Source organism: Pelmatolapia mariae, linkage group LG7 (genome assembly GCF_036321145.2).
Source record: "Pelmatolapia mariae isolate MD_Pm_ZW linkage group LG7, Pm_UMD_F_2, whole genome shotgun sequence".
Taxonomy (NCBI): Eukaryota; Metazoa; Chordata; class Actinopteri; order Cichliformes; family Cichlidae; genus Pelmatolapia; species Pelmatolapia mariae.
In genome coordinates, this window is record NC_086233.1 from 31,203,353 (window position 1) to 31,230,912 (window position 27,560).

The window sequence follows — 27,560 nt, forward strand, 5'->3', positions numbered from 1 at the left end:
AGCACCTGACGGCTCTTTTTTGCTTCTCATCCGTAAATACTCTGCATCTTTCACGTGATTCAGTTTATTTTGAAAAGTCTCAACAGGATCTTGAGCTTTATTGTGAAAGGTTTATGTGGAAAATAAACAAGCGGACACGAGGTGGTTTTACCGTCGTTGTTGCTAACGACAAGGCATAAAAACAAGCGCTTGTCCGTCTGTAGTGTGGTTATATTAAATATAAGAGAAAGAGAGAACTTTAGGAAATTAATATAGCCACTACAGTGACCATCAAAATAATGAAAAAGTATTGCCATAAACAGTTTATTTTGCGACACCACGAAACAAACGATAGCGTAAAATGAAACGATAGACGTTTTTCTATCGTCATCCGATATATATCGTTATATCGAACAGCCCTACACTAAAGTGTGTCTGAATAAGTGCATGCTCTGCAGTGCTTGTGATTATGTGTGCCGACAGTATAGACTGCAGTGTATGTGACCCTGTCTTGGCTGTGGTCACAATAATGACTTGTATAATTTACCACTACCCTGCTGTGCAGTAAATGACCACCTGTGTCTGTGTGCAATCAAAAGATTAGGTCAGGAAAAGAAAGCAGAAGTAAAAGTAGAGGTTGACTCAGGATTGAGTCTTTGGGAGGTTAGGAATTTTAAGTTTCAATTTATTGACTTTACTTAAGAGGATGCAGTGGTTCTGACATACTGTGATGTGCACTGCTTCTAGAGTGTGCCAGTTAATGTGCCATACAAACAGAAACCTAAGCACTTTTGCTTTCCATACTGTATATCATGCCGTAAAAGGCCTCATGAATATACATAGTTGTGCATTTTATTTATTTTTATTTATACTTAATTTACGGCGTTCTTTTTCTTCCACAGTACCGTTCATCTTAAATGTAATGCAATAGCTCATTTCTTATTAAATGTAGAATGCTGTGTATCATCTAGAGTGTTTATTTTACAAATAGAAAAAATGCAGCTTTTTTCTTTTCTATGCACTCTGCTTTATGACTCCAGTTCAATGTATTGTAAAAAGAAAAAAAAAGAAGACAGATAAAGGTATAAAAACATTAAGGTGGACAATAGCTAGTTTTTCTTTTGCCGACAAAGTAATAATAAAAGGTTCTACAATTGTGGCATTTGAAAGAGGACACTAGCAGAATTGATTAAAAATAAAAGAGCTAGCTGTAATTTCAAAGAAATCAACTTAACAAATCAATTTATTTTAGTCATTAAAAGAAGCATTTCATTCGTAGATGAACAGAATGTCCCCTACATTGAATCGAGTGACCATTTGCAAGATAGATTTTCTGTTTCCAAAGCCACTTTGTTGATTCTAACCCATTAAATCTCAAGTTGTGTTTTGCTGTGCCATTAAAATCACTGAGCCCCCACTAGTTCCCCCAGTTCCTCCTGATAGACTGTTCAATAAGTTAATGTTGCCAGGAACCTAATGTAATTCCTGCTAGTATGAGCTGAGTTTTGGCTAATGTTGCTTTGCAATAAAACTTTGTTCCAAGACATTGGAACTGAATCACAAGAGCCTTAAAAGGGGTCTTGGGCCCTCAATGGTGCAACAGTTCTAAATATACACATTTAATTTGATCTATTGCGGACAGAAAGACCTTCAGTGTGATGCATTGTGGGGAGAAAGTGGCAGAGTGACAGAGGGAAAAGATTACCATTTATAACACTGAACTTCAGTTTAATTTAATTCAGCTCAACTTTATTGTCATTGCTCTGAACTTAAACCGTTCCCCTTAGCTCAAATACACAATGAAACAAGAAAACAAAAAACAAAATTCTGACTGCAGTGACGCAACTGAACAAGGAATGAAAACTGAGCAATCAGTCAAGGCAGAAACTACAAAAGAAGGCAAAACAATAGAAAAAAAAGAAAGAAAATCAGCCGAACTGCATTTAATGTTTATATAAACAATCAAATTTTGGATTTCAGATCAATTGGCATTTGTCAAAAAAACTGAAAAAAAACAGTAAATTAATTTTATAAGAAAAACTGCTAACACACTGCTTCAAAACTAATTAACTGTGCAAATTATTTGATTAATGATATTAATTAATATTAATGGAAGAACATTTTCTTAAACCCCTTTGTTATAGTGACCTTTCACAGTTTTGTCAGTAAAAACTTAACTGTTTTTAAAAATTGTATCTGGAGTGAATTCTATCTGTGATTGCTTTGAGGTTGTTTTCCATGTGGAAAAGATTTTATTTTATTGTTGCAAGGAATGAAAAAAGGCTTGTCATGTCCTGTCACTTTGAGCTTGTGTCTCTGTCACTTTGTATTTCCTTAGAAAACTTTTTTTAAAGGGAAAGTCAAGGTGTATACCAGAGCTGTAAGCCAGTACCTGTGTATCAAAAAAAGAAAGAAAGAAAACAGCAATGACTGAAGTTTACAAAAGCTAAAAAAAAACAAAAAAAAGACACCACAATATTTCTGAAAGAATTGGTTGTCCTTGTAGCGGAAAGGGAAGCTCAGAGTAAGTGTGTGCATATTTGTGTGGATGTGCATTCTCAAGAGACTGTGTGTGTGTGTGTGTGTGTGTGTGTGTGTGTGTGTGTTTGCATGCGCATGAATGTGTGTTTATATTTATTGCCCATGACATTGTGCAAGGACAGTCCTATCTCTTGGCGGTAGTATGATTTCCTGTGGTGGAATGGATTCATACGGAAAACCATTCGCTCTCCAAACCCTGAAACTGTATTGTCTGGGGACAATAGGCTCCCTCCATTCCTTTCAAATTCAAATTCCCAAAGCTTTCTTGTCCATCATACTGACAAAACACCGTCGACAGCTCAGAGATACCGAAAGTCCAGAGAGGCTTAAAGGCTTGTGGCGGAGAAATTGTGTCGTCACACATAAGATAACGTTTTCATGCGCAGGAAACCATACTAACTACATAACATTTTGTTTGTGATAATTAATTAGTGTTTGGGCTTTTTTCACTGGGTACAAACCACTTGGGAACCTTTGAGTCACAGCATGAGGGGTATTTGCATTGCAGAGTAGCCTTGCGTAAGACTGCAAATTTGTAGACTGTGGAGGTCATTTCAAGCAGGACATATTTTAGTCGCCGTCTTTGTTTTGTGACAACAAAAAATGTTCTAATACGGTATGTGTTGAAACAAAATATTAAATAACAAAGATCCTCATGAGGAACAAACTGCTCTGCATGGAGGGAAAAGTGAAATTGAATCTGCAGAGTGGTTTACGGCTTCATATTACATTTCAGTAGACTTGAACAATGCAAGTGTGTTGCAAAACAGTTTATTCTATTATTAATAAATAACAGGCCACCTCTGTACAATAGCCATACACCCTTAAGCAAAACACAGAACCACAGCCTGCTCTGTCACTGTCAGAGATGCAACTATGCTGCTGCTCTGGGACATGGTACTGCATAATCTACTAAGGCTAACAGGTCATTATGGAGTGTAATGTCCTGTCATAGCCTAAGTGACCAGTCATTGGATTTCATTTAGACACCAGTAATAGGATAATATCATCTCTGGATAAAGTGCCATGAATTTTTCACCAGAGCAAACTGTGTGGGTGATGCTGATTAAGAGCAGGGTGTGTCTGTTTAAAAATACTTAAATTCAGATGTCATGAAATAAAGTGATACAAATAAATAATACATAAAAAGGAAAACAACTGGGGGCACAGAAACACAATGCAGCTATCTTCCTTCTATCCCCTTGAATCCATTTCTCAATTCTTGTGCATCATAAGGCATTACATAACCTGAGACATGACGCTATAATATCTGCCCACTGGCAAACACATTAATGGGGACTCATAAAGGTGGCAGCATTAAAACAGTGCAACAATTCTCCAAATCCATGGTTGAGTTCAACACTCGATTCAATTTTTGGGCCACAGTCCTGTTCAAATCTTTTCTTTTCTTTTTTTTTTTTGGTTCTTCATCTCTCTTCTTAAAAACATATCAACAGCTCTAAGTGGCATAATAACAAGACATATGTGTCAGAGCATTAAAATGTTAAAGGGCTACATAGATTTATCTGGCTTCTCTAATTTAGAAGTAAACATAAGCTATTTATGGATATCTCTGTGTAAAATGAAGTATCAAAGTATCAAAAACGGTCAAATTCCAAGAGTTGGCAAAATATTCACTGTTGGTCATATTTCGAAATTATTGTTAATTTAAGCAGTAATGAGATCATGAAGGTATACTTCCAAAACGTAGGCACCTTCAAACATACCTGTGTTCCTAAAGAAATGCAGTTTTTAAAGTAAGTGGTAAGGTAGTGGCACTCAGGCAGTGTAAAAGAATATAACCATTCACTTAGCTTAGAATAGTCTGTGCCTGCTATATTTCTTCCGCAGCATCACATCGGTAACCATACTGTATTGACCAGAGCTATCTACACACACAGAAGTCCCCCTGCTCAAACACAAACACACACACACACACACACACACACACACACACACACACACACACACACCAGTTCAGGTAATCTAGTAACGGCAGTATTGAGCTTTTGGTTGAACTTGTGCTCTCTAACCTTTTCCCACATATTGTGCATTGGCACCCACGCACACACACACTATAGAAACATCTTCATGTCAACACACACACATATAAGTTAGTTCTGTTTGTGTCTATAGTTCCTTTTTAATGGAAGCTGCAATCAGTCTATATCCCAGGACATCCATGTGAGAATGTCTATTGGATTTGGATTTCTTTTTGCAGCATGTCAGCATTCCTGAATCCAAAAGCCAGAATTTTTCATCAAAAACAAAACAAAAAATAACCTATTTTAAATCAGATATTCAGTGTAGCACTGCTGCCATTTTTAAACCATTCCTTAGAGGCTTTGTTCTGACTACTTTGATTTAAGCGGTTTTATTTTGCACTGGATCACCTTCTCTATGTCAAAATGGCAACACTTCAACTTAAATTTAAGTTTGGAAAGAGGGCAAAGTTGCAGGGAGCCAAAATCAGGTGAAGCAAGTGAAGACTGCGTTGCTTTGGCTGTTCGTTTACACCAAATGTTCTCCCTCAAATGCCTCAGAATGTTACAAAAGAGTTATTACATTAACAGAGTGACCCCAGGGGATGAATTCACAATGCACAAACTGGTGAAAGCTGAAAAAAACAATCTGACCTGAAGCATTGCTTGAGCAGTGTGGACTTCTCCACTGAAGATTGTTGTTTGTTTTTTTGTTTTTTTGCAATAACAGATGTGCAAATCTAAATTTGATGGAATTGTCCAAAGGTCCGCAAGCAAGCAATCTTGATGATAGTGGCCGCTAAATTTAAAGGAATTTGTGTTGTTTGCTTTTAATGAGTGTAGTCAGAGAACTACACACATTTAAAATACCAAAGATTTCAGAATACAAAAAGTCTTGATTGTATATGGTGAAACAATGGGGTTTTTTTGACTAAAACAGGGGAGGAACATTTCCTTCTTATTCCACCAACATTTTCATTGTGCTTAATGAATGTCATTAATTGTACATTGCATTTAGATTTATATGTGGCGTTGCTTTTGATTTACACAACAGTTGATAGAATTATGACTTCTGCTGCCTTTTGCTCCCTTTACAAATATATCTACAGTATGAAATGCATTCCCCTTCTCTCCCCTCTCACACTTATTAACATACAGCACATCTTCTTAGATTCTTAGATTTTGGCCACTTCCTGCATCTTTCTTTCTCATACATTGTACTTATTTTCTAAGAAGGTTGTGAAGTCTTTCAGGAGAAAAACCCCATGATTAATTTTTGACTTTTGCACACTCTCGCACTGAATTACTTTAGTGCCTATGAACATAGAAGTGTAATTTCTTGTCTTTGCGGGGCTCATCTGACTTGTATCCTTAGTGCTAACTGCCCCATTTAACTGCCAATAATCACAATAGAAACAAAACAGCTCACACAACCAGTAAGAGCATTTGTCTTTTCAGAGTAGTGCACAAATTGAAGCAATTAGTGTTCACATAGAGCAGCTCATGCACTCATTGTTTTTACAGACAGTTCCTGTTAAATTCATAAAAACAAAACAGCAAGCACTCTTTGGCCACCGTGGCTAAAATTACCAAACCTTTCTGTCAAATTTATGTCATGTTTTATGACACATGTAACACCTGCCTCTTATTATTTAGAAATTTGAATGTTTATTTCTCTTCAGCTATGCTTCATGACTTCGGCATGTTTAATTTTTTGCTGTTAGCCTCTGCAGCATTAGTTGTGAGAAGTTAAGTTTTAAAAATGTCAGTTCTGAATTGTAATTGTGAACAATGATTTGACACTTGTTCAAAAGGTTGTATTGATATTCCAGTGTGAAAAGGAAATTTACAAGTCTTGCATAACTTTATACTGAGCAGAAAAATGTTATGGTTACAAAATTGTTACTTTTGAATTTATTTTAAGAGTTATGGATCATGTCATTTTTTTAGGAGAAGCGTATAACCTACAGCCAAATCTAATTTCTAGCCAGATGCATTAGTGCCTAGGATACAAAGGTAAAACATGAAAGCACATGTGTGCTCAAACAAATGGACATTTTCAATATACTTTACTTCAACAAGGATCTGAAGCATGACTACTCCTGTCTTCAACTATGGGATTAACACACATACTATCATGTCTTCAGTACTGCAATACAGTGTGCAAATGCTTTTGAACAGGTGAATAGGCATGTCCATGCTTCTTGGTAAAGTTTACAAAGTTTGATAAACAAATTGTTCCAAAGGTCCAAAGATTTATTTGCTTGGTTAGACCTTGGTTAGTTACTAATTGATCAAAGATTGGATAGATTTTTACTGGAAAATATCACATTAAGCTTGGAGGCAGATGTTTTCAATTTTAAATGAATCCACTCTAGAGAAACTTTGCCAAAGTAGAGGGGTTTTTATGTGTGGCCAAAATAAAAAAAAAAAAAAACCCTTACATCTCCTGAAACCGTAGTTGTACAGTCACCGTGGTACAGAATATGGCTCTATTGCGTCTTCTTTTAAAGGAAATTTGAAGGATTTGTCTTCTGCTGCTGATTTAGAAAATTTTGTCATTATATTAAAACCCCCTGTACCAGACTTGTACAGCCCCTTCTGTTTCACTGGAACATCAGACCTTCTTTTAAAGTTAAATTTAAACCAGAAAAAAAGATTGTATTTTAATTTTATAAAATTGTTTTCAGACATCACTTTGGCTAGTGTTTAAACAAGCTGTACCTTTACTTGACGCAAAGCAGAGGTGGAACTTGTGCAAAATATATGTCAGGTTTCATATCATTGCTTTCATAGTAATGCAGTGCTTTACTTAATTACGTAAAGTAATTCAGTACACTACTTGTTGCATTACTTCGCATGACCTGACTGCATTGTCACATTAGTACCAGTTGATATAGACATCAGGCTACAGTGGCTACAGGCCACACAACAACACAACTCTCTATCCTAATGAGAACACATATATGATTTTTCTTTTAGTTTTTACGTATAAACAACAACACGAAGAAAAGTTGAAAAGCAGCGCAAAGCGATTTTAAAGCGTTTGGCAAGTTAGTCTACTGTAGAAACTTAGAAATGGAGGCTACATTACCTGTTGAAGTTCAAGGTCTGACTGCTATAGGCTGAGGTCAGCATACACTCAGGTTTAACATTATTCTGGCTTCTTGGCTAGCATTGGCTTAGCATGTTGTCTGTGCAGAAACTTGCAAAGACTTGTGTTAGCAGTATAACGCAGTTGCTGCTATCCTGGATGCCATTTTCCATCACACGCTTTTTGTAAAATTAAAAAAAAAGTAATGTCCATATCTCCACTCCTCAAAATCTCTAGTCCACTCCACCGTTTCTCTCAAGCAGGTGTGCAGAAAGAGAAAAAAGCATGTTTGATGTTTTTTTTCTTTTCTTCTTTCAATCCAACTGGCATGCAGATAGTGGAAGATCTTTTGTAACGTAAGTAACAACATAATCATAATTTCATAATTGTACTTAATGAATTTAGTACAAGGACATGTTACATTACTGCGTTATTAAAAAATGTAATGTGATTCCAGTAACACGTTACTTTGGAACATCGTTCTAAACTAATGAATAAATTCAATTAACATTTATGTCCTCATGGAAGAAAGAGTGAGTGTGCACACTTATGTCTTACTCTTGTTTTCAGTAGGGCAGGAGCAGGTTGAGTGATGGATACATTGTTTGTGTGTGAGTAAGAAAGAGAAAAGAGAGTGGGGAGGTCTGTTTTTAATGAGAAGAGAGTTTGAAGCAGACAAAGAGGCCAAGCTACTGGAATGTCAACAAGAAGACTCTATGTATGTATGTATGTGTGTGCATGCTTGTGTGTGTGCATCCAATTACATTAGCTTTTACTCACTCAAAAAAAAAAAAAAAATCCCATGGAGGCAATGCACACATCATCAACAACAGTGTCAACGGTGTCCAAGCATGCACTGCCATTCATATATCCACAAGGACATAGTGATCACTGTGTGTACAGAAAAGCATACTTGAACCCCACACACACAACCACACCACTCTTCCTGATACCCTGTTTTGGAGCTGCGATGAGCCGTGTAAAATGAAGAGCAAACATACCTGGATGTCATTATAGCCAGACTTCAGACCAGCTTATTACTAAAACATAGGGCCTATAACCAACTGTGTGTGCGTGTGTGTGTGCATATGCATTTTATTTTTGCAAGTTTTCACACATGAAGTACCTTGTGTGCCAACAGATGAGTGTGCTGGGTGTATTAGCAGTATGGCAAGTTTTAATATTTATTCTGTAATACATGGCATGAGAAATACATACCAGCATTGCTAAGTTTGCAGGAAATGTTTCCCTGCCTGTCCTAAATTCAAGTTTTCCTTTGTATTTGCTTAATTTTTGCATTTCTATCTTGCATTCGTTCTTTCTTTTCTTACAAGTGTGTGCCCTCACTGCACACACTCATCCATAACATGTGTTTTGACATTCCTTCAAAGCACCAACAAAGCCTCTTAATTTCTTGCATTTGGAAACACTGTTGTTTCCAAAAGCTCTGACATTTCTGCATTTTTGTGGTTTCACAGTCTGTGGCAAAGAAGGCTGACCTGTCTGTGGATGCGAGTGAGCACGAGACCATGTGATGGTGTGTTTATCATAAAGAGGGACAGAGAGACAATAAGAATACAAATGGAGGTTAATTTGAGTAACTGAACTTTTAACATCCATATATATGTATTTTCTTTGTTCTGAGCTATGATTGTCGCCACTCTGTCCCTGCTTCTTCGGTTTTTGAAAATTTAAAGCAGAAAAAAAAAAGACAAAATGGATCTGTACTCTCTTTGGCTCGTGTGTAGCACAAAGCCACCTGTCTATAACAGAAGCAAAAAATAAAAAAAGGATAAAGTAGAAAAGGGAGAGAAAAAAAGACTACTGACTTTTGGGTCATTAAGGTAGAAGTCCATTGATTTTGGCTGTGTCTACCCTGGCCAGTTCTTTCCGCTTGTTATTGACCATCTGGTCTGCACTTTTTCACCAGATCTGCTGTCTACACACTGCACAGATTATTTTTAGTGTAAAAGGGAGCATATTTTAATTAATTCCCATATAGGTTTATAGGAAGAAAAAGATTCAAATGCTTCTGCATTGCACCTATTCATTTCAAGTTTGGAGTTTAATCAAATATAATGCACACTGATTAAAACTTGACTCGACTTCACAAAATCAGATTAGATAGCATGCTTTTTTGTTGCTTCTTTTTTTGTTTTGTTTTTTAAGGATTTTTAAAGATACTGTGACAATAGGTTTTTGTAAGTATGGGGTGGGTTCCCAGAGAGTGAGCCTTGGAAGGTAAGCTAACCCAGGACCATTACATTACATTACAGATTACATGGAAAGGAGGGGTGATAGTCAGTAGAGGTGTCATTTGCATCTAGGCAACATGGGGTACCAGGAGTCAAGACACACAAGAGAAGGGGATGGTAGAGCAGGTCACCTACTAATCGGAAGGTTGGTGGTTCGATCCCTGTCTGCTCCAGTCTGCATGTCAAATATCCTTGGGCAAGATACTAAACCCAAGTCGCCGATGCCTCCATTGGGATGTGAATGCTTGTGAATGTTAGATAGAAAGCACTTACATAGTAAGAGCATAGAAAAGAAGAAGTGCTTATGTGAATGGGTGAATGAGGCAAGTTGTGTAAAGCGCTTTGAGTACTCAGAAAGAGTAGAAGTGGCTATAAAAGAACCAGTCCATTTAAGGGGGTTAACGTGTGTGGTTAGGTGACAAAATCAAGGCCCAGGTGTCAACTCCAGATTCACACATACCAAAGAAAAACAGCTGGTGAACTGGAGTCTGTCTTGACAACCTTCTTTTAAAACAGTTTTGCATGTTTGTGTGCACAACCATACTTGAAGGTATGCACACTCCTGCACACATGGGCAAAATGATAAAAAGACAGGTACAAAACCATCTTTTGTGTTGTTTTTTTTCCAGAGTGTGCGTGTCGGTTATGTGCGCCTAGGGAATGACATAAGCAACACTTCTCATATAGATGCGCGTTTTAGAAACAATCTATCTTACTCAAATTGTTTGCTGATTTTTCCTAAATGATGTGATTATACAAAACAAAATGATCTTTTTGTTTTATTTAGGACTCTGACTTATGATCACTCAGGTCGTTATTTCTAATCAGGATTGTAACTTACTGCATTAATTAACCTAAATCCTTTTGAACTCCCAGTAAATGAGCATAACAGAATGAGCATTCTCCAATCCATGTCAAATCAAGTCTTTGAAGTCAAGAGTATTTATGAGGACTACTGGAAAGAGAGGCAGGACTGTCAGGGGAAATTATTTGCTGATAATGATTTTCATTGTAGCAAATGTTATGTTCAGCATCATTAGTCTTCCTCTGACAAATGATGAGCATGAAACTGTAAGTAAACTTCGGCGTCAAGGACAGAGCAACAACACCCTAGGCTTTGCTCCAGTTCAAATAAATCTGCGTGTTTTCACCACTGGCTTCTTCTAAACGTATTTGTTTTACATCTTGCTTTTTTTCAGCCCTTCGTTGCATGCCAGCTGAAGCTCAGGAGACTGAGTAGTAATCTGTGCCTCCTCAGCTGCTTGGATTACAGATGGCGATGTGTTTTGCAGTCGCTGAACTTGACAGCAGTTCTTTTCCTTTCACACCTTGCTTGTTGTGTGTATTTTAGCACTGTTATCTGTGAAATCAGAGACAAAGAAAAAAAAAAGAAAAGACCAGGAGGACATGCACTCATGCACACATTTTATTATGTAGGTGTGTAAGTCTGAGTGTGTGTCATTGGTTCTGTGCACGTTAGTGTGCACAGCCACTGCGTGCATTGTCTGTTGTGTTTGTTACATTTCCACCGTCACACATGATTGATTGCAGCTTCAGAACTACTCATGTGCAGGTCCCTCGGTACTCGCCAGTACTTGGAAACCAGTCACACAGCAAACACTGCACTCACACAGCCATGGAAAAATCATTCTTGAATTTCAAGGAATCTCTGTGGTGACAGTGACATAGCCCCTAGTTCCACTTGGAATGGCAGTTCTTTGATTGCTGACTCAAATAACAATGAAAATAATGCTGGAAGCCCCCCCTGCTGTGTGGTGGAGTTGCGCCCATGCCCCATTTAGCTCCCACAGCAACAGCTTGACAAACTAGACTGATTGCTGTTCCAAGAGTTAGGAGATTGATAGCTCAGTGGCAGCTACTGCACACTGGAGTTCAGCAACAGGACAGAAATAACTTATATGCATTCCACCTGCAAAAATATGCTGTTTGATAATACAGTTTTTTACTAGTATGCTTTCTTACTTTTAACTTATTATTAACAATAACTTTTCCAAAGCCAAATTTTCATTCTTTACTTCTTCAAAGAATGTTTCTTGATCTCTGCAGCAGTTTTTTCAAGCTACACCTGCCTAGGACCTTTTTAATAGACAGACATTAACAACACCCTGTCATCTTTATTTCTTGCTGGGATGTCATCACGCTATTTATTATGTGGCAATGCGTGTTAATGTAGAGCAATATATAAACATAATTTGTTGTACATCAAGTTAGAACTTTAAACTATAAGTAGGCACTCATTAGAAACTTAGTTATTAAGGGGCATCAACATGGGAAGCGATTAGCAATGATTTGGTAACCAGAGACCGTAGAAAATCAATGACATTCAGCGACTTTAAATGTGGATGAGCAAAATAACTAGTGGCAAAATAAAGTGTACGGGATCTGAATTAAACATTTCAAAACCTTGAGGCAATTGATTAAAACAACTGCCAATGAGAGTGAAATACACTGCTGACTGACATATAACAGAATATAACAAAGATCCGTTACTGTAAATCTTTAAATAGAGGAGGATTATCTAGGCAAGCAAATGGACCTTGGAAGGTCCACTACTGATCAGTCTAGTCAGATCCGTCAGTAACAAAGCTAATTGCTTCATGTGTGGGTGTCCCTTTAGGCTTTGTGCTAATGCTAAATGTATATACACAGACAGACAGACAGACAGACGGACAGACAGACAGAGAGATAGACAGATAGACAGACAGATAAAACTGTCCTTGTTTCTGCACCACAGGGGAAATAAGAGTTTTACATTTCCCATCGTTGGAACTATCATAACTTTTTATCACATGCAATACACTTTTAGCTAAAATTTCCATGCCACTTCAGTTCCCTAGTCAAGGTCATGGTATATTTGCACAGTGTGCCAGTGATGAAGGCAGTAATTTTTGCTGATATTATCTTGGAACCCAGGAATTCTGTCATATATTACAGTCCATTAATTAAGACGGTCATTTCTCTATCCATCCCCCTCCCCCTGACTTCTCCATCTGAAACCTTTTCCTCCTCTAGCTGCCCTTCACCTCCCTTTTTACTTTATACTTTCTTGTTCCTTTGCTAACTTCCAACACATCCCCTTTCCTAAATCCTTTGGGTTGACTTTCTTTTTTCTGCTGTTATTTTCCTGTCTGTCTCACTCTCTTTCTCCATTTTATCATCCCCATCACCATATTCATTTTCCCCATATCTCTGTTTTACTCTCATTCTTTCTTCTCTGTCTGTTTTTCACCAACTGGTTTTAATAAATGAATGTCTTGGTATTAGCACTGACCTTCTGAATTTGGCTCTTGGGGATGTTTTGGGTTATGTTAGCTATGTTATTAACCAAAAAGATTAGGGCTGTGAGGGAGGTTCCTGCTGGCTTATGTCTGATTAGTATTATCATTATTCAGTCTTGCCAATGGGAAGCAAGAAGAAATATTTATTAGATACACACTCAATTCTAAAAACAGATAATAAAAGTTTATTTCCCCTTATCTAAGTTCACCACGATGCCACTGATGTTGCTCTTAATGCTATATTGGATGTATATCAGCCCCTAAAAGTAATTTTAATCCCATCACCTTAACTTTGGCCACAAAAAAAACTGGTATGAAAATAAGCTTAAATGTCATTGAGAACAATAAAAAGTCTGATATAAAATGTCATCAAATTTGTCTCTGGAGGGTAGAGTTAGGTGAAAGAATCACTTGAAACTATCAGAACAGGTTAAAACAATATGAATTAGATGTTGAGCATTGGTTTCTTGTTGATGTGGCAAAAAAGGAGAATACATTCATAATAGTAGACTACGACAGACACCTTTGGATTTGGACTCAAATACAGGAAAAAATATAAGAATAAACTTGAACCTTAAAATGGGAGATCAGGTGTCTCTGTTATGAACGGCATGTACCCACTGATTAAAGTCTTGGTGTAAAACTGCCCTGATGGAAGTATTATCTTGCTGGATGGAAAGTGTCACAAGGGGTCAGTGAATGGCTTAGGAAGTATGAAAATGATGCTATGATAAAAATCTCAATCTAACTTAACATTTAATGGAGAATTTGGACTGATGTGTTTGACGTAATTCAAAATTAAGAACAAATACAGTAATGCCATTTGAAGAAATGGCGTAGATCATTCGGAGGAGTTAAACGTGTAGAATCAAAGCCAAAGTGCACTGAAGCTCTTCTGGCCCCATGGTGGCCCAAAATCTTTCGGGGGTTTTTTTGCATTCTTTTTTTTTCACTTAATCCAAAAAAGAAGAAGTTAAATGTATACGTCAAATAGAAGAAGGTGCATTTAAGCGAGAACTCCACCTGTATAAAGTAAAAACAAAGAAACAAAAAAATAGACAGCTCTCAATTCTCTCTCACCACTCAATTTTTTTCTTTCTCTACCGCAAAACCTACAGATGTTTCTGATCAAAGCAGTGTTATCCAGCTGTCTCCCCCCTCAACCCCCCACCCCATCCCTGAAGCCAATTCTCAGGAATCTTTCTCCCATTCCTCATTTCATGACCTCTCTAATCCAGGCTTGTAAAATATTAACTGCCCTACTCAGTCTCAACAATTCATCCTCCCTCTTGTGCTGTACCCCTTTCCATCTAACGTCTCTCTACTTACCACCTCCCTTTCCATCTCTCTTTCCCTGCACTTCCTCTCCTTTTTTACACACCCCACTTATTCTCTCTGGCTCCCAAGTTCCTCCCAGAACATAACCGTCTAAAACGTGAAGTATCAATTAACCCGGTTGCCTGCAAATCTTCCTGTCTTCTCCAGTGGATTTGGCAAGCCGGATGATGGGCAATGAACAGGCTGACACACATAAACACTCAGACACTGTACGTTTACTTGTGCAGTGGGGCCAAGATAAGATGGCAGGAAACAGGAAGTGGATTTATTTGAGCATTGGTGCCCTGACTCATAGACAGACATGCACAGAAAACACGCATACACACTCACATACAAACACTTACACAGCTGCAGCTGCCTCAGTGTTCACATAAAAGGAGAGGCAAATGCAGAGAGAGCGAGTGAATGTTAAGCTCTCCGTGGGAAAGAGAGACAGGAGAGGATAAAGTGATAACTTCATTCCAAGATGTTTGCAGAGGAAGTGTAAGTGTGAGAGCGTGTCTGTGGGTGCAGAAGTTGCATGTTCATGCATACTTGTGTAGAAGTGTGGCCTGTATGCATCTGTGAGAAAAGTACACATAGGTCTGTATCAACAGTACATCTGTATCAGTGCATTAATATGTGCATGACCGTGAAAGTGCCAACAGCAGTTTATTGCTGATAGTTATTATGTCATACAGCAGTTAATCAGATCTCTCTTTTATAAATTGCCAGGAGGATTTAGCATTTTGCTGCGTCATACCTCACAAAACATCTGAGGACCCTGCCTAACCAGCTGTGCCACATGCTGACTGAGGCAAGAAGATTTCAGTGTGCCTGTGAAAATGATTAGAAAACAGTATCTGCAGATGCAGAATACTGTATACAACTGTGATTTAAAAAAAAAAAAAATTAACATACAATCATCGTAATTTTGAGCTTTAATGATTTCTTTGAACTTCCACTATTAGTGATATATGTGACAAAATCTGAAGGGAAGTAATATTTTTTTTTATTCCTTCCTTTAATAAACAGTATTTGCAGTTTGTGTTTGATATCATCTGTGGAGAGTGTTTGTAGTTAAAATAAAATCCTGCGGCTTATTTGCACTGCAAATAAACAATTTTGTGGCAGACTTTGCAAAGCTGCTATCACTGTCAGCTTTGCAGACAGTGATAGCAACCTTGAGAGTAATTTTGTAAATAAACATGCTGTAAAGCCAAAAGTGTTGTGAGTTTACTTCCAGTTTTGAAATGTGTTAGCCTTTCATTTGCCCTGTTCTCATTACAAAACATTTTTAGACACAAGGGTGTCTGTGCTAAGAGGAAATGCAATATCACATTCACTTAAAGCGAATGTGAAAAGAAACCTTGTGTCTGCAATGATTTTCTGTTTGGCCGTTTGTCTGGTTAAAATATATACGCACATCATTAAAGGTTAACCTTCTGACTTGTACCAGGATTATTTTTTTATTTCAGCTTTAGAGCTTTTTCCACATAGAAAAATTAGACTTTTTTGCACTATTGAACATTATTTGCAAAGAAATAAGAACTCTGTGGCTTGAGGCTGTGTAATAATATGAAATAATTTTGGAAATGATTTTGAAAGCTCAGAGCCTGAGCTCACAAGGGTCCAATACAAAGACAAGTGAAGGCCAAAAGTGGAGGAGGGGTGGCGGATCAGGGGGCCCTGAGCAACAGCCCAATCAGACATGAATAACCCATGTGTGAAATCATAAATAATTTACTGTGTATGCTTACTCTACCTGTCAGGACTAAACCTAGTAATTTACTGTTTATCTAACATACAACAGTATAATAAGTTTAAAGAAACTAAGTGAAGCTGATTCTAATAAAATATAGGAAAGTAGTAGACTTTTTTAAATGGTGGTTACATATTTTCATTTTTTATTCTTTTTTGATGTGATGCCTGACCCTGTGTTATGTCAGATTTTACTAGTTTATAGTGAAAACATATATACATCTTGTAAAATCTGTCTAAAAATGTAGCAACAACACTGATGAAACAAAGCTTGCAAAATCGAATATGAAATGTTTATTCAAGAACACGCACTGGCAAGTCAGCAGAGATTTTTAAGCAAATCCGAGCTTCTGTCAAATATACTAGTTTTCAAGTTTTCCTTTTCAGTTAATGTGAAATTGCAGAAGAAGGAAAAAAAAAGTCTTTCTATTCTGAAAATAAGATCGATACTCACTATTCTTCCAATCACTGTTCAGCTGTGTGCATTTTATTTCTCTATATCAGTAGAATTGGCCCAGGCAGCATCAGCATGTGCAGCCACAGACTGAAAAAAATTGATCTTTTCAACCTAAACTGATAATTCTCCTGGGCTCTATCTCTGTGTGTCAGCCAATCCAACATTTTACTGTTGGACTTTCAAAAGGCATGGCTCCCCTTAGGCATACAAATGTGATTCACTGATAAATGTTCTAGTGAGTTACAGCCTGACTGGAAAGTGACAGAGTCACACAGTCTGATATGTACATGGCAATGAATCGACAAAGAGGGCTGTGTGTACATGGAGAACTGCACATTGTCACGGAAAAATACAGCACGCAAGTGTGCATTGTTGCGGACACACAAACACAGAGAATATAAGTCTTTGGGATGGTAAATCAGAATGCCAGCGCTGAACTTCAATTTCATTTCACGCCGTTGCTGCGCAGTCACATCATAACTTACAGCTGGTTGCTCACAGACACACACTTTAAAAACACACATGTGTGCACAAGTGAAGTCACAGACACAGAATGATAAGGAATCATCCTCATATATGACAACAACAACAACAACAAACTTTATTTATATAGCACATTTAAAAACCAGTGGTGTACCAAAGTGCTTAACATACAAAAGAGTAAGATGAAGTAACAGGGAGGATGAAGGCTATGGCAAAGAACCAGCATGGTAGCATTTTAAATGGCATTAAAAACACAGAGGCAAAAGAAATGCATATAAAAGCATAAAAGATATAGAAATATATAAAGGATAAAACAGTCAAAAAATCTTTGGCAAGATATTCTGTGTAATGAAATGCTGACATACACACACACATGCTTACACAGTTGGTTCACCACAATCAAAATTCATCAGTATTCCAATCTACTCAAAAGGGTGTTCATGATAGTTTAATGGCTTGTAGCCTTGGTTACAACATACATCTGTGCATATGAGTCTGTGACAAGGTCAAACTGTTTACATGTGAGAATTTGTGTGTCCAATATGGCTGCTGCTCCACCAGCTCAGAGAATATACCAAACTGACTTCACTGCAAAGAGTGTATATCTTACTAACCCTTTTCCATACCATGTAAGCTGATCAACATTGTTTGTGAAACACTTTAAACTAACTAACTACAAATATGTTCTAATTAAAACCAGATTTTTAAAGTTGTACTTTCAAGTTTTATGCCATATGTGAGCTATTGCAAGTCTTTTACAGCATTAGTTCAGTTTAGCCTATAACCTCTGAACCACATTTGCAAAATCAAATTATTTGAAACCCTTTTCCAGCTCAGAAAACCTGATGAGAAGTTTATCCTCTAAGTCAATGACTGCACTTCATCCAAAGACATTTGACAGCAGAGCATTAGAAAGGTATAACACTGGAACTTTATATTTGAACAAGTAATTCTAGCCATGTTTAATCAGCTAATCAAACAGCACGGCTGCTCTTACTCACAAATATCCTCAGTGGCACAAGTCTAATGATAATTTGCCTTTAATTGATCTTTCTGGTCAAATAATTATTAATCACGGCTTAAGGAATGAAGAGAATGAAGACAAGAATTGAAAAGGTGTCATTGCATTTCACATAAAGCAAACAATACAACACTGAGTCTTTGTGTGTCTTTGACTTTTTTCCCATAAATTGTAAAATTTTTCTTCCAATAGTCTTAACTACATTTGTGCTTGCTTTAACCTTGGCCTGAACTACTATATTTGAACACTGTTTTTGTGTATGTGTGTGTGTGCATCCCAAGTGTATAATCTTATATGAGGTCACTTTTTTCATGATTACTGTGTGTATGAACTAGGATTGTGGTATGGCAGTTTCATGCATAGCAACAGTGGAAACACAAGCAGATACTTATGATTAAACATTAGCAGTTTCATGTTCATTGATGTGCATGTATTATCTTAAATGTTGTGATAAAATGCAAAGCTGTGCATATATATCTTCTTTACTTCTGAACTGCATGTTAGATTTAAAATACATTTAAAAGTAACAAATTAATTCCCTTAGGAATCATTGTAATTTACAATAATGAAATAATTCTATATGTACTATATTTTCTTAAACATTTATTGTGTTAGAATCCTAGTGTTATGCACTTGCCATTGCGCAAGTTTCTGTACACATGCTAATGTACATGTATATACATCACTATAAGTTAATTTGCCTGTGTTTGTTTATGTGGGCTCGTTGCTTATGTCGGTTTAGTAAACAGCTCATGGAGTTAGATGTACAGCCAGTTGCTTTTTGGGTTTCTCTGAATGTGCTTGTTTTTATTTAAATAGCCCCTGGACACCAATACTGGATTGTCTTGCAGGTCTTAGCCAAAATATGACATTATGCTGGATCGTTAAATCGTAATATACTGAAAACATCACAGGACTGCATAAGAACTGCAGTGCCCTCAGTGCCCTGCAGAATCCCACATTTAATGCAAAGTTCAAGTTTCCTGGCAAGAAAAAAAATGTTGAGAAACTAGCCTTCCCTTGGGCCCTGATGGTGTGGTGTACGTGCGGGTGCACACACATTGAAAGAAACTTACCACATTACATTTCCAAGCATTTCAAATGTAATATATGTGGTATTTTTTAAAACCCTGAACTTGTGACTTGAATTATGCATTCACTGTTTTGTTTGTTTTACTTTTAAGCTGTGGTGTAAATTTTTTTAGGTTGCGCTTGATGTTTGTGTTGTTGTTGGTAAGCATGAAAAATAGCAGATGAAATGACATTAAATCAGCATGCCATTGACGTGGTTCATTTTTGGACTCTGGTGTTTCAACTTGAAAGGAGAGAAAACAAAAAAAAAACTCACACTAATATTATTCATCAGATTGAATCCTGTTTTTAGTTCCAAAATTGTGTACTTTTGGTTGCTAGATGAGAGGTTTTGGAGATAGTCAATAAATGATCTTTTCTTAAGGCTCCAGGGTAGTTATAAGCTCTGTATATACTTAGGCAGTCTCAACTGGCTTCAAACCAAATAAAAAGAATAATAAGTAAAATTAGTAACACTAAATCTTTGTGAAGGACATTTGTGGTTCATATTCTCATTTAGCAGGGAAAACCAGTGTTCTACCACTGCGTAAAGTGCCCTGTCTATTACCAAGAGAACAATAGCACTTGAGTTGAATGCCATTATGGTTATTAGGCCTGCTTGTCTGGATGGTCATGAGGCATGAGGACATTATGCAGGGCAGTCTACGTATGCGCGAGTGAGTACATGATTGTAATCATAAGTATCTGCTTGTGTTTCCACTGTTGCTATAAGGTGTATTATGCATGAGTGGCATGTTAGAAGACTACTGATCACTGATATACCATGAATGAATACTGAAGTTTCAACACAATTCATATGGCATGTAAGTGAGCAGCATCAAGGTCAGAGGGAGCGAAAGTAATGGAGAGGAGAGAGCAAAAGATGAGCAATGAGATATACAGAGGGGGGACAAGATAAGAGAGACACAGTGAGAATAACTCTCAGAAGGATAAACAAAAGCAGACACAGAGGTAACAGCAAGCATCCCTACAGCAGATAGTAGTACTACAGCATGGAGGGCTCACGGACATTATCATATGTTGATTTTTGGTATATTAAGACTCCATAAGACCATTTTATCTGTGCAACTGGAGCTTGTATGAGTGAAGGACGAAGCTTAAAATCCTGATAAAGTTAATTCTCTGGTGCCATAAACTACATAAGTTATCCAAACTGTTCAAGTGGATTAAATGTAACTTCAGTAATATGAATTCACACTTGATTTAATACCACATTGAACATTTTTAATCCTTAAATATTTAGCAGAACACTCTGTGTTTATCAGCCCCCAGCTGAGAATAGTCAGTAGTTATAACTGTACCAGCTGAGGACGTTTTTAACTCTTTAACTCTTAAGCAATGAGGAAGAAAATCTTACGGGTTATCTGAATAAGTTAAACTAAGATGAATCAACAGGAATCAACAGCTTGAATGCACTGAGCCCACAGCTGCAGAAAATATAATTCTGGTACACACTGGACACTGTTTGTGAATCATCATCAGCTAACAGTTATTGCTGGACAAGTTGAAGTTCAAAGCAGGTCATTGATGCAGGCTGATGGCAGGGAGTGACACATAGACAAGGGTGGAGGACGAACGATAAAGATAGAGACTGACACAGAGAGTGAGAGGAGAGGAGGAGCGTGTTGATAGGACAGAAGAAAGACAAGGAGAAGTGAGAGGACAAAATGAAATGGAGAGAGATGGAGAGGGAGCAAAGGCAAAAGATGTGACTGGATATTTGAAAGGACTGAGGCAGTGAGAAGGTGATGTAACCTGAGAAGATACAAAGGATTGGATGGGGCATTGAGGGGGACAGGAGAGGTTAAAGAATCATTGCTGTACATAGACAGGTACTGACCTTCACAAAAACAAGAAATGCTAAGTGCAAACATTTTGTAAGGGGTAAGCTCTCTTGGTTTGAAAGCGCAATGAATGACCACTGACTTAAAATTCAAGGTCTCTTCTCTTCTCTTCTCTTCTCTTCTCTTCTCTTCTCTTCTCTTCTCTTCTCTTCCTTGTCACATGAAGCACAGGGGGCACCAGCATCATCATCAAAGCTAACATCAAAGTCAAACTTTAAGGTTTATGCTAAGATGCAAATAGCTTTTTATGTAAATAAAGTCACACAAACTTGTTCAAAGTAAGTTGACAGAGAAGGAGATCAAAGGAATTGGCATTTCTTGCTACTGACATGCATATGCACACACACATTATTTGGCAAATTTGGAGGGCGAGCATGGAGATGGCTCGGGCGGACAGCAGAAGAAAAAAAATGATAATAATAGAAAAAAAATGAAGATGGCATGAATCACAGACAAAAACAAAAAGAAAAGGTTAGTGAGGGGTAATGAACGGTGGAATGGAAGACGAAGAGAACAAACAGCGTTGGGTTAATGTTAATGGGGACAAGGATCTTGTCCCATTAAATATAGATGGCTCTGTTATGGGACATGAAATATACATGAAACACTGGGTTGACATCTGTATCAGCTGTGTTAAGAAGCATGTCTGAGTAGATTGAGAGATGGAAGCTAGCTCAAGTGAAAAAAAAACTGCAAAATGAAAGGCATTGTAGTGAGAAACAAAGGTGGGTGGGGACAGACACACAAAGAAAAAGACAAGGAAAGAGACATCAGACCAAGACAAGGATCTTGACAGCATTTGATCTACAGCCAGTAGAGGCAGCCCCCCCCCCCCCTTTGTTCATAGAAGAGGGCTTTTACAGAGATGGGGATCAATATTTTATTGTTGTTTCTTGTTGTGCTGTTGATCCTCAGTGTTAAGTGTTAATCTGAGGTCTTCAGTCTCTGTGGTCGTGGCATGCCCCATGAGGCTTATCAACACAACAGGGCTACTAACCCCAGTGTTTGGCAAGAACACCCATTAGGCTCACATATAACCCCTAACCCTGGAGGTCACAGACCCAACTACTTTCCTGACTGGGCATTGCTGTTAGTTAACAGAAGGCTAAAGGCATCAACGAAAAGACACGTCAGAATCGACTTTCTTTTTCAAAATTTGCTATGATAGAAATAGTCACAGAAAGTTGTTTGTGTTTATGGACATGATTTGTTTTGGGGGTTTTTTTGTCAGTCCCCACATTTTTGAAATATATTTCAATTATAAATCACAATGTATTTTTTGTCTGTAGCAGAAATGTTGTCAAGAGCTTTCTGCGGGGATGTGTCAGTCTGCCAATCAGGAAATTGAGCTGTGAAATAGCAACTGTTATATTTTTGCCCAAACCATCTTTTTCCAAACCTAACTAGGTAGTGTTTAATACCTAAACCTAACTGGAACATTTTAAAATCATAATGCAATTGAGTTGTGAAAATCTGTCCCTTAAGGTACCGTTTCTGACGTGAGCAGCAAAAGGATTCATGTCACTGCCAAAATTTGAACCTTTGTTCCACAAAGTAGAAAATATATTTTTTTATGTACACAAATAAACATATATGAAAGCGATTTAGAGAGAGAGAATTAGTGTCCAGAAACACACACACACACACACACAGAAAAAACAACAAAAGAATAAGAATAGATTAATTGGAAGTGTGTGTTGAATCCTGAATTGGAAGTCTGTGTTCAGTTGCCAAGGGCCAACATGTACACAGGGCAGTAATTACACTGCACAGATATTTTAGTGGTTATTAGCTGTTGCTATCACCAGCACTTAATCATTGTCTCTGTCTCTTTTTAGCTGATAGGATCCAGTATGGACGAATAGGCAGTGATGTCACCATGCAGTGTGGCTCCCTGGACAATGATGCATCAGTATCATGGAAGATGAATGGGACATATGTGAAGGCCCAGCACAGTCTAGAAGGTCCCAGACTGATCCTGACTAACGTGTCCCTGAACCATACTGGACTCTACACCTGTTTTCAGAAGCAAGATGATGACAAACATGAAGCCATCTTTCTCCAAATTGGAAGTAAGTACAGTAGCTTACTTCCAATAGGAAGGGCACATTTGCCCTCTAAGTGTTAAGGATGAGACATGACACATTTTTAATCATCCCGAAGGGAAAGTGAGTGATTGCAGACATAAGATGGAAAGACAAAAGGTGAATAAAATAAGAAAGTAGTAAAATAAAATAAGCTAGTCTTGATGCCATTGGGATGTCAACAAAAAACAAAGAAAAAAAAAAACCCCAACAACATAGAAACAAGTATGACACTGCTGATAATTTCAAAAGTAATCTGATAAAAATGTGATAAAAATAATGGCTATAGATGCCCTGCTTAGTCTTATTTCAGCTATGTTTAAGTAGCTTTCTGTGTAATGTAAAATTACTCAAGAAAGTAAAGTAACAAGATGGTAAAATGTACACACAAATGAGAATTATGATGAATCTTAAAATGTAAACTTCTTTAACACACGGTGAGTCTGTTACTATTTTTATCGTTGTTGAGGGCTGTCTCTTAACAAACTGAGTTAAGTCAATTAGCTTAACCTTATTAGCACTAGCTGTCATTAATGCTTATATTTTATGTCTCCATGGAAATTTGCCAGAGTTTTGTTGTTCCATTAAGAATTTATTACTAAGAGTATGATACCATTCTGTCAATATACAGCATCAAATAATACAACCCTAACCCTCCAACCACAATTCCAACTTCAGCTGCTTCCAAAGCTTGACTAAAAAGGTCTAAATATGTGATCAGCTTAGACTGAAAGATGGTCACAGTCGATGCTTGTGATATCATTTGTGATATCATTCCAGTCTTAGTGGAATCACAGTAGAGGCCCTTTTGAAATAAGCTTTGACTGCTGGTCAGAGCTTATAAAACCTGCGACCATCCCTGCAATCAACTGCGTCTAAAGGCTGAGGAATATTACTTAAGAAGCTGCATCCATTCTATTGACTAGTCACAGGTCCTGATGTTATGACTTTGTATTAATGATTATGAGGGTCAACATACAGCTGGCTACCAAATTTCCAGATTCTTTTTGTTCCGTGCAAAGTGAGCACTTCAGCTAAATGACAATTTTAATAGTACGCTGTAATGTTTGAGGGGCTGTTACGTTCAAATTTTAAATGCCAATATAAAACTTGAATTGTTGTGATAACAATCTTTACAGTAGATCTGCTGCCAGCTGACCAGTTCTTATGAATAGCTGTTAAAATTATATTTGGTCTATTTCCTGTTATGGTGTGCATAATCGTAATAATCATACGAAAAGTAAATGATGTCACTTTTAATGGACTGCCATGAGGGTTTGTGAGTTGGCATTGGCCTCATTTTAAATCCATTATTTTCATGGTGAAAGTTTTATGCACTTATTCTTTGCATAATAAGTGTGTTGGATGGAGTGGTAAATGGCAAGAAGATGACTTGAATGAAATTGCCTTTGTTATCAATTGCTTTATTTACTAAGCTGAACAGTTTATATGACAATGAAAAGAAGAACCCCAGAAGTAATTTCATTAGTTGGTCTCTATTTAAGTTAAACGTTAATCTTAGTACATGCTTTTGTGTGGTATACTGGTATAGCTTACAGGATGTCCAAATATTTGAATGTTCATAAATGTTAATAATGATTTTAATGAAAAGTGATTTCTCTAACCAGCAGATTAGCGTTCTGCCTTATTTATAATACATCACGTAACTTATTCACAGTTATTATATTTATCATCCTCCTCCATCCATTAGCTTGGCTGTTATTTTTGAATTCATCTGTCACTGCAGTTATGCCTCATGACTGATTGAATGTCCATCTTAAATGACAGATTGAATAAAAACAATGTTCAGTCAACAGTGAATTATTATCTACTTACTGTAGTTAAAATAAAGGAAAAAAAGCAGGGACATTATCTCTTCTGGGCAGTGTTTGTTCATATGAAAATGATCACTCTCTGTCTTCCCTCCTTTTCAGTCTGTTAGTAGTAAAAGGAATGGACAACATTTTAAATTAAATTTTTACAGAAATCACACTGTAGCTGCAAGAAGGCTAGAGAGTGAAATTAAATATCTTCTTGGCATCAGTCACAGTAGGCTACTTCAGAACGGTGGCAAATTTTGATACACAGCACATGATTCATCACTCCAAGAGGGGGAATAGCCCATACAGCGTTCATCTTTCCGACACTCTTGTGTTATTGAGTCCACCACAACTCTATTTTTGAGAAAAGCAAACTGAAAGACAGGTCGACCGGTTCATTTATCTCATTTGTGCCAGGTGAAATGTTAAAATGTCTTTCGTGAATCATGCATACAAATAACTGATTCAAAAAAAACAAACAAATAAAATAAATAAACACTCAACGGTTAAAGATATTTTTGAAAAAGCGGTCAGCTCACGTCCCCTTTAGCTAAACAGTAAACCATGCCAGTATGATTCCATCCACTTGTCAACAGAACCAATAGAGGCCAAACACACAACCCATCAAGATTTTATCCCAGTGCTGATGTTAAATGCTACATTTCCAAGCAAATGTTTGATGAATGAGACTATATGAGCGCATGACAGTTTGGTTAATCATATCAGCAATGATGAATTACACAATGCTGAAGTAATACTGATTTAATGAGTTTTATGTTATGGCAAATTATGTCAGCGGGGGGAATGATGCAATTCATAAACAGGCCAGGATATGTGTGTATGTTTAGGTATGCATAAAACAGAGACAGAGAGAGGGAGAGCCTTAGACGGACAGATGGAAACAGAGTATCTGTGTGCAAACTAGCACACGTGTGGAAGACCGGAGCTGCTTTTCTGCTATCAAAATGACACTTTGTGTGTGAGAGACAAACAGAGTTTTATTTTATTCATTCATCAAGGGTCAGATCCTACTTTGCTAACCTACTTTTAGCACTGAATCTAACTGTCTCAATAACAGTCTGTGATTTTATGACACGTTCAAGATACGCTGGGGTGGCAGCAACTGTAACTCTGCATTTCTAAATCTCTTCTGTCTGTGTTTTATTGTCTGTTATCACTGCCCCTTTGTTTTCTGGCTACATTTTTTTTCATTATGTTAACTGCCACCTACAAAACTTTAAGTGTTGTGCAGCTACAGTGATAATGACATCATGACAGGCTACACTTGTTCTGATTACCATCATGATGGTAGTTTGATTTTATGCAGCGTTTATTACTTACACTGGGGGCTTGTTATGTTTCACACAGATAGAAGTGTTATCAAGAGAATAGCACAGAGCCATCTGTTTATGCTTTTTAATTTTTCTCCTTCACTCTGTGTCTCTGTCTCTCAAACTTTTTTTGATTATCTCTCATCTTTCTTATCTTGCCTTTCGTTATTCTTCATGCATATGTGTACATGTGTAAAGCAACCTTGTATGACGTCCTTATTTTCCCACTCTTTCTAGCATCCATCTATCTACGCTGACTTTTTCATTTGTGTTAGGCAGCATCGCTTGGCTTTGTGTTTACACTGGTTTGCATTAGGAACACTAGTGTTATGCTATGTGTGTATGCGCGCTTGGTCCACCTTCACACCGAATTTATGGACTGTGTCAACATAATGTTAGCACAAGGAGACAGCACTTGTTTGTGTTGAGTTTCATGTGGAAATATAGTGCTGCTTTGATGTCTGTTTCTTTTCCCATTTATATTATTTCACCACTGTATATAACTGTTAGTTTACATTCTCTCTGTTACTTTGTTTTAAAAACTGTCCATCTCCTCATCCACACGCATAAACAGAGAGACACACAAGGAAACTTCAGCACCCAAGTACTCAGTGACGTCTTTAGACTGTATCTTCAGAACAAGACGTGATGTTAACTGGTAAAAGGGGTAACATAAAGCTGGTAAAATAAAAAGTGACATATGGCTTAAAAAAATACAATAGAAAATGAAAGAGTACACCCAGTAAAATTTCATTATAATTTAATTAGCAAGCGGTCATAAAACACTGAAGCGCTTTGTGGGATAGTGCATCCTTTGCTGTCACAACAGTGAAGTTATTGCTGTCCTCCTCTTCTCTGGCTTTGTCCATTCTTGTATGTATTGCTGTTTTTCAATGACCGTCAGCTAAACAATTTATAGTATAGCAAGATGAGCTGCACCCAACCAGTTATTAAGCCTCCCAGCAAACACAGCATTAAAAGCATAGCATCATATATCCAGCCACTCACCTGTCAGCTGCAATATACTGCTAGTGAGACCCAGCTGTACTTTATGCAAGTTTTAGACATAGTCTATGTGCAACTTGGTTATATCACAAAGAAATAACTTAAAGTTTACATCTTCTGCAAAAGGATGTTCCGTGTTTAAAATTATCAGGGCGATGGAGGAAAGTAGAGAAGGACCTTTTCATTAGGGAAACA

General features: G+C 37.3%; 1 protein-coding gene across 3 annotated transcripts in view; it reads left to right on the forward strand.

The window, feature by feature from the left end:
- The window catches only part of cntfr (ciliary neurotrophic factor receptor), a 201,328-nt gene that overhangs the window by 88,405 nt on the left and 85,363 nt on the right, over window positions 1-27,560 (forward strand). For all 3 annotated transcript variants that reach the window (XM_063480832.1, XM_063480831.1, XM_063480833.1), the window contains one exon: window positions 22,964-23,197. In XM_063480832.1, the coding sequence (XP_063336902.1) occupies window positions 22,964-23,197 (234 nt within the window). The remainder of the gene's footprint in view (window positions 1-22,963; window positions 23,198-27,560) is intronic.